The 15,973-nt window shown below is 37.4% G+C and overlaps 1 protein-coding gene across 5 annotated transcripts in view; it reads left to right on the top strand.

Annotated features, from left to right (window-relative positions):
- ogdha (oxoglutarate dehydrogenase a) overlaps nt 1-15,973 on the top strand; it is a 71,618-nt gene that overhangs the window by 12,644 nt on the left and 43,001 nt on the right. For 2 of the 5 annotated variants that reach the window (XM_077223236.1, XM_077223235.1), the window contains exons 3-5: nt 7,561-7,749; nt 9,125-9,218; nt 9,539-9,641. In XM_077223236.1, the coding sequence (XP_077079351.1) occupies nt 9,213-9,218; nt 9,539-9,641 (109 nt within the window). In that variant the 5' untranslated portion in view covers nt 7,561-7,749; nt 9,125-9,212. The remainder of the gene's footprint in view (nt 1-7,560; nt 7,750-9,124; nt 9,219-9,538; nt 9,642-15,973) is intronic. The other 3 variants (XM_077223233.1, XM_077223232.1, XM_077223234.1) reach the window with 2 other exon arrangements.

Genomic DNA, 15,973 nt, shown 5'->3' with positions numbered 1-15,973 from the left:
ACATTGCACTTAAATACACATCAATAAATATATAAATACTGCACGTAAATTATTATTATTATTATTAAAATAATTTATTAAATGCAAATTGGATGGAGGGGGGGCACAGGAGCTCTCTAGGCGGGCCCGGCCCCCTAAGGCCCGCCCATAGCGCCGGCCTTGCTGTTGCCTTTAAAGAAAAAAAAATCTTGTGGCAAGATGTGTTTTTTTGTTTTTTTTTAACAATGTGGTAACCAGAAAAGAAATGTTCCCAAGCTCTGTATTTGCTTAATATGACATTGGTTATTGTGGGAACTCGTCAAATGTGTTTTCTGTTCCCATGCATTGCTGCATGGTTCTCAATATTCAGTAAGAGGCCAAGACTTGAGGGAACTAAGCAAATGGTTTGAGTAATGGAATCACTAGTGTTGGGTCTGAGTCCACCTCTTTCGACTCTGAGTCGAGTCCAAGTTCTTAACAATCGAGTCCGAGTCTAAAGAGGGCCGAGTCGGACTTGAGTCCGAGTCCTTAATGTCCGAGTCGAGTCCGGCCGAGTCCACAAAGATTTAAATGATTTGAAATCGACCTTTCACAAAGACCCGCCCCTCTTAGTTACTGTTGCTATGTCCGACAAGCCATTCCGTGAAAATCAATGAATGAATGAAAGAAATCAATACACACCATTTTCAAGTTTAAGTCCACTGACTTTAATCTACTAACTGGTATGATTTGGTTTGTCAGACAAAAATGGTGGGTATCTACATTTATGATTGGTCAGATCGCCTGTCAATCAAATTCCGGCAAACAGTCCCAACACTGAACTCTTAAATTAATATTTTAAACTTTACAAAATGATTGCAATGTATAGTCAAAGTCCTACGTTTGTCGTTTACCTATTGTACATCTTTCAGAATCTGCAAGGTAATGCTCAAGAATGCAACACGATGCATCAAGAGGCGGGGTAAACTTTTTAGCAAGATAATGGTGATGTTTAAATTTTTCTTATTTTGTTTTACATGCTAATATCCTTTTTAGCCTCTGAAGGGCAGGACTAAATGAATATAATTTTTCAACAAAATAAGAACAATTTACATCCAGTTCCATCCTTAATGGACTTCTTGAGCATCACTAAATGTTTGCAGGGTTTGTAATAGTTGTGTATGAGTCTCTCAGTTGTCACCAGTGCGAAAAGATGGATCTCACAATCATAGTCACTGCTAGTAAGGAGTCAAATATGCAGAATATGCTGGAAAAGCAGGAGCTGGAGGATTTTTCCTCATGAACGACCATTACAAAACAAAACAAAAAAACAGTTGTGGATCATTCAGGTAATGACACACAATATTAAAATCAAGTAATTTGTCTTGTATTTTGTCTTATGGACTAGGCTCTTTAACATTTGTTATGTGAAAACGCTTTTTCAGTGCAGTACTAAATAGAAACAATGTTTTTATGATCTTATTAATAAATAAATAAAAATTACATTGTGGAGATTCTGAAAGGTGTATGTAAACTTATGACTAAAGTGTAAATGTAACAAAAATCATTGCATTTATCACTGTTTATAATTACGTAACCACTGGTCCTCTAGAAGCACGAAAAACAAAACTATCATTTAGATGTCAATTGCGCTTCCTTTAAGCCATCTCTTACTTACCGCGTTCTGCACTCTCCCTAAAACTCTTGTCATAAACATTGAAGTTGTCCACACTGTACAGTGAATCTCTCATTTATATCAAGTCTAGACTTTGTTTATGAGGGGATTTGCGAAAGGATAAAGCTAGTGCTGATTCTGAACATACATTTTAAGCGAATTCTCCGCATGTGCGACTCTAAAATTAGTGTTGCCAGATTGGGATGGTGATTTCCAGCCCAAAAGCTCACCAAAACCCGCCCACTCCAAGAAAAAAACGCCCAAAATTTTACTGACAAAATAATGTGATATAATTTAATTGCCATGTCATTCAAGGTTGATAAGCACCATTTAGATCTCCTTAAAACAAAATAAAATAAATAAATTTCCCAGCTAAACGGATCAAAACGGGGCAATAATTAAGGAGAATTAGCAAATATGACTAAAATGCGACCAAACACACAATGCAATTTCACAGTGTAGATTTAAAATGTTTTGCGATAATTTAATAAATACCCAATGTTTATTTTATTATATTTAATAAAGTATATAGGCTATGTATTTAAATTATATTATATATTTAAATTATTATTATTAGTAGTACTATTACTATTTTACTCCTGATAAACGAGTGTATGTGTGTGTGAAAGAGGGAGCGAGATATCTTACCTTTAAATGCAGAACAGTAACAGGCTATCGGTTGTAACTTGACAGGATGCTGAAGAACACATCTGATCTGAATGCAACGTTTTAGAACTATTAACGTTTGATACTGGACAATGAGTTCATAGCGTGTTAAGACTACCTGCTTTTTCTCAGGTGACCCGAGTGCTCGCCTCCAACTTCTGACTGAATGTGGTCCCCAGGTCAGCATCTTTGGGTGAGAGGTATATACTGGAAGATTTTAGGTCCAAGTCCATGAGTTGTTGTTCATTATTCATACGGAAAATGCTCGGCTTGATTATACGTCTCAGTGCTGACATGTACAGCCGTTTGAGGTCCCGGAAAACTGCAAGGCTATCAGCGGTCTCTAACTGAAAACACTTGTTGACCGCTTGGATTTCCAGCATTAAAGGATGGAGAAAATGCAGGTAAATGCTGTTGGTCTTGTCTTTGTACATTTCACTCAGAAGCCGTGCAGCATAGCAGTGTTCAAAGCTTGCTGCTACACTGAAATGTAAAGGAAGTGCATCTTCTTGATCAAGAATTCTGTCAATGCAATCTGCTGTAACTAACCAGGGGGTGGAACTTGGAGAATGCATTTTCAAAGGACATCCTCCACTGTTAACCGTCTCATTAAGAGTTCGGTAGTCATTCTGACGCTTAGATGAATGTGCAAACCAGTTGTAAGTCTCCCTGATCATGTAGTCAATATTGCTAGGGAGCTGCTGCATTGCCTTGTGAGCTACAATGTCCAGGGAATGGCATACACATTTGATTAGTTGTAAGTTAGGCTGTTTCTGTTTGGGTTGTGTTAGGTATGTTAAATAATTAGCCTATCATTTTTTTGAAAACTGCCAAACTGATCCCAAACCCGCCCCAATTTTGTCCACCCGCCCAAACCAATTTTTACCCGCACAATCAAATGCAAAACCGCCCAATCTGGCAACACTGTCTAAAATGCATCTGATTTGCCACTGTTTTCATGCGCTTAATATACATGTCTGTGATTGGCTAATGCTAAACGCGGAAACAACACAAGTAGTTTTGTTTCGTTTTTGAATAATATTGGCCCAGTCCCAATTCGCCTACTTATACTACGACCTAAAAGTATTCACTCTTTTTGTGGAGAAAAAGTACATGCTTTTGAGTGTGTAGCAAAAGAGTAGGCAAGATTTGGGACATACTATCACGTCATCTTTAACGGACAGAACTGTTGCGTGCATCCTGTCACCGTAAACTGCCCTGTCAATAATCTTGTCACAGTTAAAATCCTCCATTCAATTTAATTTGATTTCCTACCGTTTCGGAGAGCACGTTCATCTGCCAGTCGTGGGTCTTTCATGCGGAGACTCTCCTCATTTGTTTGCAATTTGAATATAATGATGCATTTAAAAGGTAATGGCTAAAGATATCTTAACAAAGTTCACAATGCTGCTGCAGATGCAATATAATGTAGACAACGTTGAATAAATACATTTCGCCCTTAATCTAAACCTCTCTACATAACCGCTGGACTCGTGCGTCCTCCATGTCTGTAGTTTTTTTTAAACGCTTTTCACTCGTGTTTGTATTTCTAACCGAATCCTTGTCCAACGCACGATGGGTTGTGAGCAATATTAGCCTTTAGAGTGTGCATCGATCTGCACTTCGGATTTTGACCGGAAATAGTAGACCATCCGGGTATCTTTGGAACACTCATTTCAACATACTGCGATTTGGGATGTACTAATTCTATTTTCGAATACTATTTAGGACAGATAGTATGCGAATTGGGACTGGGCCATTGTGTCCTCCAGTGCCCAGTCTCAACTGGACTCGGACATTTTTCCGAGTCAAAAATGTCCGAGTCTGTGTCAAGTCCGAGTACAAATTCATCTGAGTGCGTGACAAGTCCGAGTTCATTCAAAATTGGACTCGTGTCCGAGTTTGAGTACCCCAACTCTAGGAATCACAAAAGATCATTGCTTCCTTAGGTTATGGTTAGTATTGGATTTTTTTTTTTAAGTTGATAGGGCCCTGGGAAAAGGAGTCTTGACCTTTTAAAAGTGTGTTCACACTTGGCATGTTTGATTTGAATTAAATGAACCCTGCTCTGTTAGTGTGGTTCATTTGAACGTTCAGTGTGAACGTTGCCATCTGAACCCTGGAGATGAGTCAGATTCCACTTCCAAAATAACTCTTGTGTGGTTTGAATGATATTTGAATGCAGCACGGACCAAAGACATGTAAACGAACATACAACAGGAAGATGAAACCCTAAAAAGGACAGAATGCTCACGCTTGCCTGTTTTTTTCTCGTCATAGTTGCGATTTCACCCATCAGAGTTCTGTACAGGCAGAACCGTGTCTCCTCGCAGCAGATATTGTCCAGAACAAGCGAACCGAACTAAAAGTGTGAACGCAACCATAGTTAATGTGTGTTAACAAACCATTGAACTGGGGAACATAGAATATGTTCATTGTTTCATGTAAATCTGGGAAACATTAGACCCTGGGAATACTCTATCTCTGTCTTTCTCTGGATAACACCACACTTTATCTCCGTTTCTGATTTTCAAGCTAGATCTAACGAGTCATGGCTGACAAAAATAACTGTCTTTTTTAACCCTTCCAATTAAATGGAAGCTGCAAATAACAGCTTTAACTTTTTAGTGTTATCAAGTGACCATGGTATAAGCAAGATAATCCACGGCTAGGTGTGCATTAAACTATATTAATGAGTTTTGCATCTGGTTGTTGTTTGCCTCCACTTTGTGCTTTAAACTCATGTAATGCACACCTAGCTGTTGCTGATCCCTTACATGATACATTTCAGCAAGTTATATTGAAAAACTGAAAAATGGACTCAAAGCTCAATCTTGGCATTTAAGAATCAGCATCAGTTCATCAAAATGAAGATAGATTGTTTGTTTTTGTTTTATTAGAAGCTTTTACATTAAATATAATTGCTCAAGGTTAAGAACAATTGTTATTGTTGATTCCATTGACTGTTTCCTGACAAATGGAAATCAAACTTACTAGTAAAATTTAAAAATCACATACTACTGGTTGTCATGGAAATCCATTCGCCAAAACCCTGTGTTTTACCTTTCGTATCTGGAGCTTTTGTCTTGTAACTTTGCACCTGAATTGCAAATCACAATGTCAACACACACCTGTTCATAGTAATTAGTTGTCACCTAGGTGAGGACATTGCAAACTAAATGCAGAGTCTCTGAAGTGTTCACAAAGCAAAATCTACAAAATGTCTGGGTTCTGACCCATCTTTCAAGAGCTAGCGTTTTGTGAATCCCGCGTTGACCTCTGAGCAAAAAAGCAGCCGTCAGGAATATTACGTGTTTGAGGGCTGGTCAAGGGTGGACAACGTACAACATAGCCAGACATTATGCAAATGTTTTTTCTAGTGATGTAAAACCATCACGCACTGGGATTCGAAATACAAACAATTCAATTCAATTCAATAATTTATTGCCATGTCAACAAGTTGATAGGAATTTGACTTGGTACAACTCTCAGACATAAATAACCAAAAGGGCAGACATCATAAGTACACCAACAATGTACACCAACAATCCCCAGCAACAATAAGACATTAGACCAGAACCCTACAGACATTCAAAAAGACAATACCCCACGACAAAGAAAGTGCACAGTGCATACAGTTAATAAGATGATGCTAGCACTAGCAGTCAGTGCAAATTCAGATATCTGATAGCCAGAGGGAAAGTGCTGTCTCTGAACTTAAGAAGGTTCAGAATCGATTCTTTCTTTTGGGAGACAATAACTTTATTTATTGTGCACTTTGACTTTACAACTTTGCTGAACGTTTACATTCACAAACCGCTATAATACACAGTGCATGAAAGGGAATATTCGAAAACCATAAGGGGTACTTTAAGGCTTGTCATTAAACAAGTTTATCATTTGCTCATGTTTTTAAAGGATTAGTTCACCTCAAATTGAAAATTTCCTAATAATTTATTCACCTCAATGCCATCCAAGACATCCATGTCTTTCCCTCCTCAGTGGAAGAGAAATTAAGTTTTTTGAGGAAAACATTTCTGGATTATTCTTCGAATAATGGACTTCAATGGCAATCACTGTTTTGAAGTCCAAATCAGTGCAGTTCAACAGCTTCAACAGTCTGTGCACAATTGCAGCTGAGGAAGAGGGTCTTATCTAGCGAAACGATAGGTAATTTTTCAAGCATATTTAAGCATATTTTCAAAAAAAAAAAAAATATATATATATATATATACCTTTTAACTACAATTGTTCGGATTGAGCTGATCTGCAACGCGTCGGGAACTACGTCATCACGTTGAAAGGTCAGGCTTGATGTCCCCGGCAGAAGTACCGCCCTACTGTTTACAAAGCGACCGTGTGAAGGAGGATAGTTCAAATTGTATTGGTCGCTTTGTAAACAGTAGGGCGGTGAAATGATAAAACCATCTTTTACAAACAAAGCGGTTTGTTTTGCAGATATGTGCGATGATGTATCCTCATTCGTCTAGTTCTAGGCAGTCGTGTGCAAATATGTTTGCCTGCGTGATATCACAGATCCCACAATCTTAAAACGAGCCATTTTCGTAGCTTGATTAAATAAATGCTTTGTTTATGAAGAGGAAGATTTAACCCATGAAACTTGCAGGATGTTTTAAGGGTACAAAGACATTTATATGTCAAAAGATAAAGTCAAATTTGATTTCTCATGTCATGTCCCCTTTAACTGACTTGAACTGTCTTTGAATGGTTGACATCCAGATTACATTCTATTGGTGAGGCTTTTAAACACACAAAGTAGCAAACTGTCTCTGTTCTAATTGTGGGGGTTATTTTAATGATAAATGTATGTGCTTTCAAATATAGAAAAAAATTAGCTACTTATTGAAATGTCTCTTGTCCCTGACCTTAAGTATGAGTAGAAGTACTAGTGATGCTTGCCTTGGCCAGCACCAGCATTATCTGACATGTTTTGTAGATTGGTCATATTCAAAAACAAAATAAATCCCTTCATGTATTCCAGATGTTTCATTTGGTAAAAATGAACCAAGAGTTTTGTTTTTTCTTCACACTGTTTTAAAACCTATTGGAAAAGGACAGTCACTGTGGATCAGTCCAGGCTTATGTACCATGTTAAAGGGTTCATTCTTCTTTGCTGCATTAGATCTTGTTCAAAATGATTCAGTAATGTCAAATCCAATTCAGTGTCTGTTTAGTCATTGATTGCAACTTAATTGTCAACAATAAAGAGTCTAAATCCTTGTTGTTTTTCTGTTCTCTAGTCTTGGGACATTTTCTTCAGGAATGCTAATGCTGGTGCTCCTCCAGGTACAGCCTACCAGAGTCCTCCTCCACTGGGGGTGAGTCTGGCCGGGCTTGCTCAAGCCCAGTCTCTGGTGGGGGCTCAACCGAATGTGGAGAAACTGGTGGAAGACCATTTGGCAGTCCAATCCCTCATCAGGGCCTATCAGGTACGCAGAGATTTTAAAAACGCTGTGCTTTTGATTCTTAAAAATATTGGCTTGAAATTGATATCTCAGTGCTGCCTTGAATGAGTTTGCAGCTTGAACCTGTAATAAGGTAAGAGATCTATGCATTTAGTGTTCATTTTGAATAAAAAAAAAAACAATAAAAATGGATGCCTTTGACGCTATTTGAGGTCACAGGAGAACATTCACTAAGCAGATGGCAGAGGTCGACCGGTATTTGAGTTTGCTGATAACAATAACTGGAAAATCTGGCAAATAACTGATTAATCAGTTGATGGTTTCTGAAATCAGTAATAAGAATGAAAACTTTATTACGAAATGATCAATAATGACCAAATGTTTTGAAATGTTTTGAATTTTCAAAATCAAAAGAAAATAGTTGTGCTTCACACTAATGATTTTGTTTTTATTTTTATTGGTATGTGAAATATAAAAATTATGTAGGCTACATGCAAAAGAGATGTGAAAAAAAGTATATAGAAATAAAATAAACTCAGGTCTTGCCTTTTTGTAATTATAAAATAGCAAACCAGACACGACACCCATTGAGCATGTTTGGGATGCTCTGGATTGGCGTTTATGACAGCGTGTTCCAGGTCCTGCCAATATCCAGCAACTTCGCACAAACATTGAAGAGAAGTGGACTAACATTCCATAGGCCACAATCAACAACCTGATCAACTCTATGCAAAGGAGATGTGTTGCACTGCGTGAGGCAAATGGTCGTCACACCAGATACTGGCTGGTTTTCCGGACCCCCTACAGTAAAACTGCACATTTTAGAATGGCCTTTTATTGTGGCCAGCCTAAGGCACACCTGTGCAATAATCATGCTGTCTAATCAGCATCTTGATATGCCACACCTGTGAGGTTGATGGATTATCTCGACAAAAAAGAAGTGCTCACTAACACAGATTTTGACAGATTTGTGAACAATATTCAAGAGAAGTAGACCTTTTGTGTACATAGAAAAGGTCTTAGATCTTTGAGTTCAGCTCATGAAAAATGGGGGTAAAAACAAAAGTGTTGCGTTTATAATTTTGTTCAGTGTAATTTAGCTTCTTTTGTTTTTATTTTTAATAACCACGATCAGAATGGCAACTATCAGCATTTATTTACCTGATAACGATAGTTCCATAAAGCAACTATTGGTGCCAATTAATCTGTAAAATTGAGATATCGGTCGACCTCTAGCAGATAGTCCCATTTGTTTTAAAATTTTGCAATACCTCGTTTTGGTTGCATTGTTTCGCATCTTATATTTGTGACACTGTGGAAGGATGGGCTCTATTTCAAAGTCATGGGATCTGCTTGGTGAACTCCTCATGTCTTGTGACTGCTGTTGCCTTGTTTCCAGGTAATGGGGCATCACAATGCAAACCTTGACCCACTTGGCATCAGTTGTGTAAATTTTGACGAGACCCCAGTAGCTACTGGGTTCCAGCATGTTGGTGAGAAATGTTTTCTGTCTTCCACAGCTCAACAGACCAATATTAATGAGCCTGTTTTGTGTGATTGTCGCTTTCTCCTTCCCTTTGTCTGTCCCTCTTTCTCCCATTTCACACTTTCCCCTGTTTTCAACTCTTATACCCCATTCCCCTTTGCACTGACACTTTATTTCATCTTCGACATCCTACATCATGTCAATCTTCTTGTGCTCTTGCTGCACTTTCTCTTCTGTACCTTCTTTCTCCCCCTTCTGTATCTTTTCCTTGTGGGTGGTTTTGCGTTCGGCTCCCATGTTTGTGGGGCGACCCCTTGTCTCCTGTAGATACGTGGTCACCATGTGGCTCAGCTGGACCCTCTTGGGATTATGGATGCTGATCTGGATTCATGCGTTCCCACCGACATTATTACGTCATCGGATAAACTTGGTGAGAAATTATGAATGTCCACCAAACTATACATGGTTAGGACTCAGATGTTTTGTCAAAACTGCTTTCTATGAGAGTTGGTGATTTGAATTTCAACTTCATCCTCATAATTTATTCAAACCGATAGGTACTGTTAAACTTGTCTGGAAAGCAGTTTTAGACTTTTTTTATTTTTTTACTGATTGTTGTGATTCTGGATTTGCTGTGATGAAGGGCAGCAGCACTGTATTTGGCTTTCACATATTTGGCATAAATCTAAAATTGATTCTGTACGATATCACGCTTGAGGTGGCTGCAAGTCTTAAAAGACGTGCTTTGCTCCATTCAAATTACTTGACAGGACTTTGTAGTGACTTGGCCTGCTCATATGTTTTGAGCTTGTAGTTATATGCACTCTACTTTCTATTTTCTGTTTGGTAACCATGGCAACACTATCAAATATGGCGATGTTCGTTACACTGAGAATTTTTATTCAATAAATGTCTAATAGAGGTGGGAGTACATCCATCAGATATTTTAAATAACCAGTAACGGCTTTAAATGCTTTGTAACCGAGTGCATTTGAATAGGAAAATAGTTCCAAACAAAGCAGAAAGGGTCTCCTAGCAACACACATCTGTGTTTCATTTTTGAATGATTCCACCGTTTTTGAATGTATCGGGTGAGTCAATGATTCAATGACCCGTTCAGAAATTCACTGGACACTTGCTGCTTTCATTGATGAATAAGCCGGTTTGAACGAAATGGTTGAATTAATGATTCTATGCTTCATTTATTACGTCTTGTTGTCGCCTACTGGCGGATTTAGTTTCATATATAATTGTATTTAATTTTCCCTAAGTCATATCCCTAAACATATTTCTATTTTCTAAATGTAATATTTAGAACATTAATCTCTCAACAGTATTTGGGAAATTGTAATTGCAGTATAAATGGATATTAAATGGTAAGATGGATTAGGGCTGGGCGATATGGCCAAAAAATCATATCTCGGTATTTTTTGGTTAAATGGCGATATACGATATATATCTAAAGGCTAAACTAAAAATGAAAATATAAACAATAACAAAAGTACAAACTACTTATATTAGCCTGCATTTGATGACCCCATTATAATGGTTACTTTCATAAAATATATACTTGTAGGTTTAAAATTCCACATGTGGCACATTTATTGTCTTAACAATAAATATTATAGCAATATATTTTAGTCCGAATTATTGCGCTACTATTCTATTGTGCTCCGTTTGTTTGGTGCGCATGCGCGCGGCTGCGCTCATTCAGGGAAGATTGAATTTTAGTGGAGATTCACTTTCAGAATGCTCGTCCTCTCCTGACAGTGAAATGGACAATTTTTTTTGACTTTCTAAAATTTACAGATGGAGAATATACCTGCACCACATCTCAAACGCATTAAACAGCGCAAGTATTTATCTGTCAGTCAGCAACAGTAACGTTAAGTTATCTGTCAGAGCATCTGACAGGGCAAGCTGCTTTAAACTTGTTAACTATATCTTACCAGTTATTTTGAAGCGCTTAATATAAGCTTGTGTCATGTTTAGGACAAATTGTACTATGTACTTTCACTGCAGTGCTTTCACACTGCGTCCTCCGCTATTTTACAGATGTGCTCGTATCAAAACTACTGTATCGATATAAACGGTATTGCCTCATTCCATATCGTTTAAAAAAAAAAAATCGATATATCGTACAAACTTGATATACCGCCCAGCACTAAGATGGATTTTGTTAATTTCATTTAATTGGTATAACAGCCCTATAGGGTTAAATAATGTTATTTGTTAAAAGATAATCAACAATATGTAACTTTTACTTTTTATAAATCATTATAAAAGGGGTTTTCACTTAAGCACCTGCCGCTCAAAATATCTGTGCATGGCCTTGCCATTCGGTGTGGCTCTTGCATTATATGACGTGGCCGACAACTGTCTGTCCAATGCGGTTTTGTTCATACAGCAGTATGGATGTGACTGTGAAAATGTTCCTACCGGTTAATCAACATTTGACAACACCAGTAATACAGGTGTCACCGAGGGGGTTTGGGGGGGTGACAAAGTTTGTCTCCCTTTTTCCACCTTGAATTTAAATTGTCCACTGACACAGAGCGAGCATTTTCAATTAATTCCCTATGGAAGCTCGACTCTGCTCCGCTCGCTTCGCGCCAGTGGACACGCACCATGAATGCCTGTGCTGTCATGCGCATTTTACTTTCGCTTTCAAATTCAATTGCTTGAATGATGGGTTTAATTATTATTCTTAATGAAAAACACAACAACAAAACAGTACAATGAAAAACTCTCTTGAATAGGCGCTTTTAAATTTTCAGCCATCTTGTCAGTCAAAAGAGTGAGGTGAACTGAGGTGAAATCTGACTCTTATTCAGCTCAAGCTGAATTGAGCAGACTTGTTCAGTTTTTAATTGTAGTGTCTGTTCTCTAACTTAACTAAATGATTTTTATTACTATAAAACAATTAAAACGATGGTAGGGTGCGGTGCCGCAGTGAGCAAGTAACGTAACGGGTTTTGCTGCTAAAAATCGGTTACACAGGTTTTTTAATTTTGAAGCAGCAAGCCTATACAGCAGGAGTTTGGCAAGAATGCAGTTGTAAAATTTGCTGAGGAGTTGTTACTAATCGGGAAGATTATTTATAAAGCAGTCCTTAGTGGTAGAGGTGATAGTTCTACCCAAGCATGCCACACAAGTCCTGAAAAGTGTAGCCAAAGCGTCTCGATCGAGGGCGGGGCCGTGATACCGTGGCTCCACGTCATGCTGACTACTGCGCAGACTCTGGTCCCGCGTTCACTACTGCACAGAATCAGCACCCAAATCAGCACAATATGTCAGCGCCATATTGGGATGTTGCCCCCATTATTAAACTAAACGAAAAAAACGAATAAACTTCATAAACTAAAATAATTAGCTTGCAACAGATGGCCGTGCACATCGATATACGGTAAAAGAGTAACCCCTGACCTGACGCATGACGTACTGACGAACGCGGAAGCACAGAGGATAGAGCATAACAAAACATGAATTAGAGGTCTAAAACAAGATTTTCTTTATAGAGAAATGTCAGAGGATTTCGATATAGGAGAAGAGAATTTTGTTGCCCAGCCCTATTTGTTTGAACCAAGAGGGGTGTTAAAGCTTACGCTACTCCTACGTCATACATTGCATCAGGGTTTACTCTTTTGGCATAGTTCGACTTGTGTAGGCTGTTTGCCAGAAGCTAGTTATTTTGGATGGATCCACTTTTTTGGACTTCAAAATCAGGACCACTATTCACTCCCATTATAAAGCTTGGGAGAGCAATGATATATTTTTTATAACGCCGATTGTGTTTGTGTAAAAGAAGATAGATAGATAGTCATATACACCTAAAATGGCTTGAGGGTGAGTAAATCATTGGGATAATTTTCATTTTTGGGTGAACTTCCTTCCGTGCCGCTCATCTCCTTTTTTCCGTTCAGACACACGCATAGAGCTTAACATGAGTTATTTAACATCAACACTGTTTTAACAGCAAATATAAATGAAGTATGAATAAAAAAACTGGGACAGCTTAGATATAATAGATTTATCACCAGCCATCTATATTCATACCATTTTTACCTTATTAAAATTATACATTTAATCTGTGCTCAAATTACAAACAACTAAAAAAACGTTCACATACAGCAACATTGTGTCGGCCCAGATCCGGGCCACATCTGGTGCATGTGGATTCAACGTGTAATGCGCAAATGTTTCAACAAGAGAAACTCCTTTCTGTAGTGTTGTTGCTTAAACAATAAAAGAATGCAATAACTACCTCACAAAGGTATGTGGGTCAAGGTATGTGCTAGTCAATTTACTGGTATTTGCGCCATTATTTACCGCTCAAACAAAGTATGTCTTAAACCAGACGCTAATTTCTGCTGCTCTTGGTAGATTGCGTTCGTCATTATGGAAATGATCCAGCTCCGTCTGTGTTCTTTAATTTGTACGTCGTCAGTAGATCACGTGCAGAAGTTTCCATTCCCAGCGGTGCTTTTTTGGACTTGCTCTCTCATGCTAATTTGCCCCGTTTAGTAAATCTGAATCTTGGTCTGGTAATTCCTTGGATATATCTGATTTATTTTAATTTACTCATATGCGTACAACAGTGCATTATTAAGATAATTATTTGGTTTGAGCCAGTATTTTCACGACATGAAATGTTGATGTAAGTAGGAGTGTGTGTGTGTGAGCATGTCTTGCTGCACTTACAGAAGAGGAAAGATCACAGAATATTTTGCATTCTGTACATTGTAACCACATGTAGAGGAACATACAGTACATAAAAATGTCATATAATTTTTTGAGATATGCACCCTTTAAATATATTTTCTTTGCTCTTTTGAGGATTATTTTATTAATATTAATATAATATACTTAGTACATACCTCTCAGGGCCCTTCCCAGTCCCCCAACATTTAAGCAAATTACACTGTAAAAGAAAAAATAATAATAATTAAAGCTGCAAGCAGCATTTAGCGGTGTTCAAGCCCTTAACTGCTTGAACACCGCTAAATGCTGCTTGCAGCTTTAATTATTATTATTTAAGATTTTTAACCACACAAGCATCAAAAGTCATAAAGTTTTATGTAGCAAGCATTTAACCACTGACATCATAGATGGAATAGACCATGTTTTAGCATGATTTACCATGTTCCAGTATGATTTACTATGAATCTAGCATAATTTACCATGATACACCAAGTTCCAGTATGATTCAGCATGCTTTACCCTCTTCTAGCATGGTTTACCACAATTGAACACATTGTAGTATGATTTAATATGATTCTAGCATGATTTACCAGTTTACCATGATTTACCATATTAAAGGATGATTTACCATGATATACCACATTCTAGAATGATTTACCAGGATTGTAGCATGATTTACAAGATTCATCACATTGCTAGCTTGATTTACCATGATACACCATGAAATAGTATTATTTACTATGATCTACCATGTTTCTATCGTGATTTACCATGATTTACCACATTGCTAGCATTAATGTGAAGTGTCAATATTAATGAAGTGATAAAAAGATTGTGTTATAATAGTTAACATGGAAAAACAGGTTTGCTTTAGTGCAGAATAGTGGTGAAAATCAAGTCTGTCAAAATGAAACTGAGCCAATAAGTGGTCTTCTACTGCCCTCTGCTGTCCATTATACTTATTAATAAAGTGTTTTCACAGGTGATTTTGCACTCTTATTTAGACATATACACACACACACACGCACACACACACGTACACACACACACACAAAGACAAATGTTGTTGTTTTTTTCAATGCTATTGGGATGTGTCATTATGAAAATATACTTTAATGGTCCATAAGCTATTCACATAATGTCTCTGTAAACTATTAATCCGATTATTCAGAAATGTTGGACTACACACACACATTCTGTTGTAGATACAGACATTTGAACTATGTGATGGAAAAACAAAATGTTTACTGCAAGTCTCCTTCAGGATTCACATTTCTCAATGTGCTAAAATAGTCAGTAGCAATACTTCAATAGATGAATTTTGACTAAATGTGAGTGTAAATGTTAAAATAGTGATTTTATAAAGTCTAAATAAGAATTATAGAATTACATTAGTTAGTAGCATGACAAAATGACTATTTTAAACAGCAGGGGGCAGTAGAATACCACTTATTGGCTTAATATGCCATTATGTTCATATCATTTTCACTTTTTTAACTGTTATAGAGGCATATTTGCTCCAACCTGTCTGAAAATTGTCATGCTTATTTAGTGTCACATTTTCTGACTTGTTTTTAAGAAGATCTGAGCATTCATTGAAGAGATATAGGCTTTCGGGGACACTTGGTCAAGGCCACATTTTGAAGTGACCCTATTAAAGTCATGCAAATGCAGAAGTTCAACTTTTTCTGACAATTATTGATCTAGACAGTCCAGAGTATTGTACTACACTGGTTTTGAAAATTATGATATTAACATTATATGATGATAGATGGAAAAGACCACTTACAGCTAATACAGGCAATTTACCATAGGAAATATATGGTTTTGAAGCTTTTTAACAGTTATAGCGCCACCTATGGTCCGATCTCCATGACACTTTGCATGCTTCTTCACCATGTTCTGGCACATATGCTCATCAATTTTTGTGAAGTTCTGATTTTTTATTTATGATTTATAGGCTTTTGAGTGTATTTTGCCACGCCCCTTTTTCTAAATGACCTTTTTTTGCTTAAATCGAAATCGGAGATATACATATTATCCGTCTTAAGCCAAGGATCA

The sequence above is a fragment of the Siphateles boraxobius genome, unplaced genomic scaffold (assembly GCF_051911475.1).
Source record: "Siphateles boraxobius isolate OS27281-9 unplaced genomic scaffold, OSU_SipBor_1 9, whole genome shotgun sequence".
NCBI lineage: Eukaryota > Metazoa > Chordata > Actinopteri > Cypriniformes > Leuciscidae > Siphateles > Siphateles boraxobius.
Note: the sequence above shows the minus strand (reverse complement) of the source record. Positions and strands in the feature narration are given on the sequence as shown.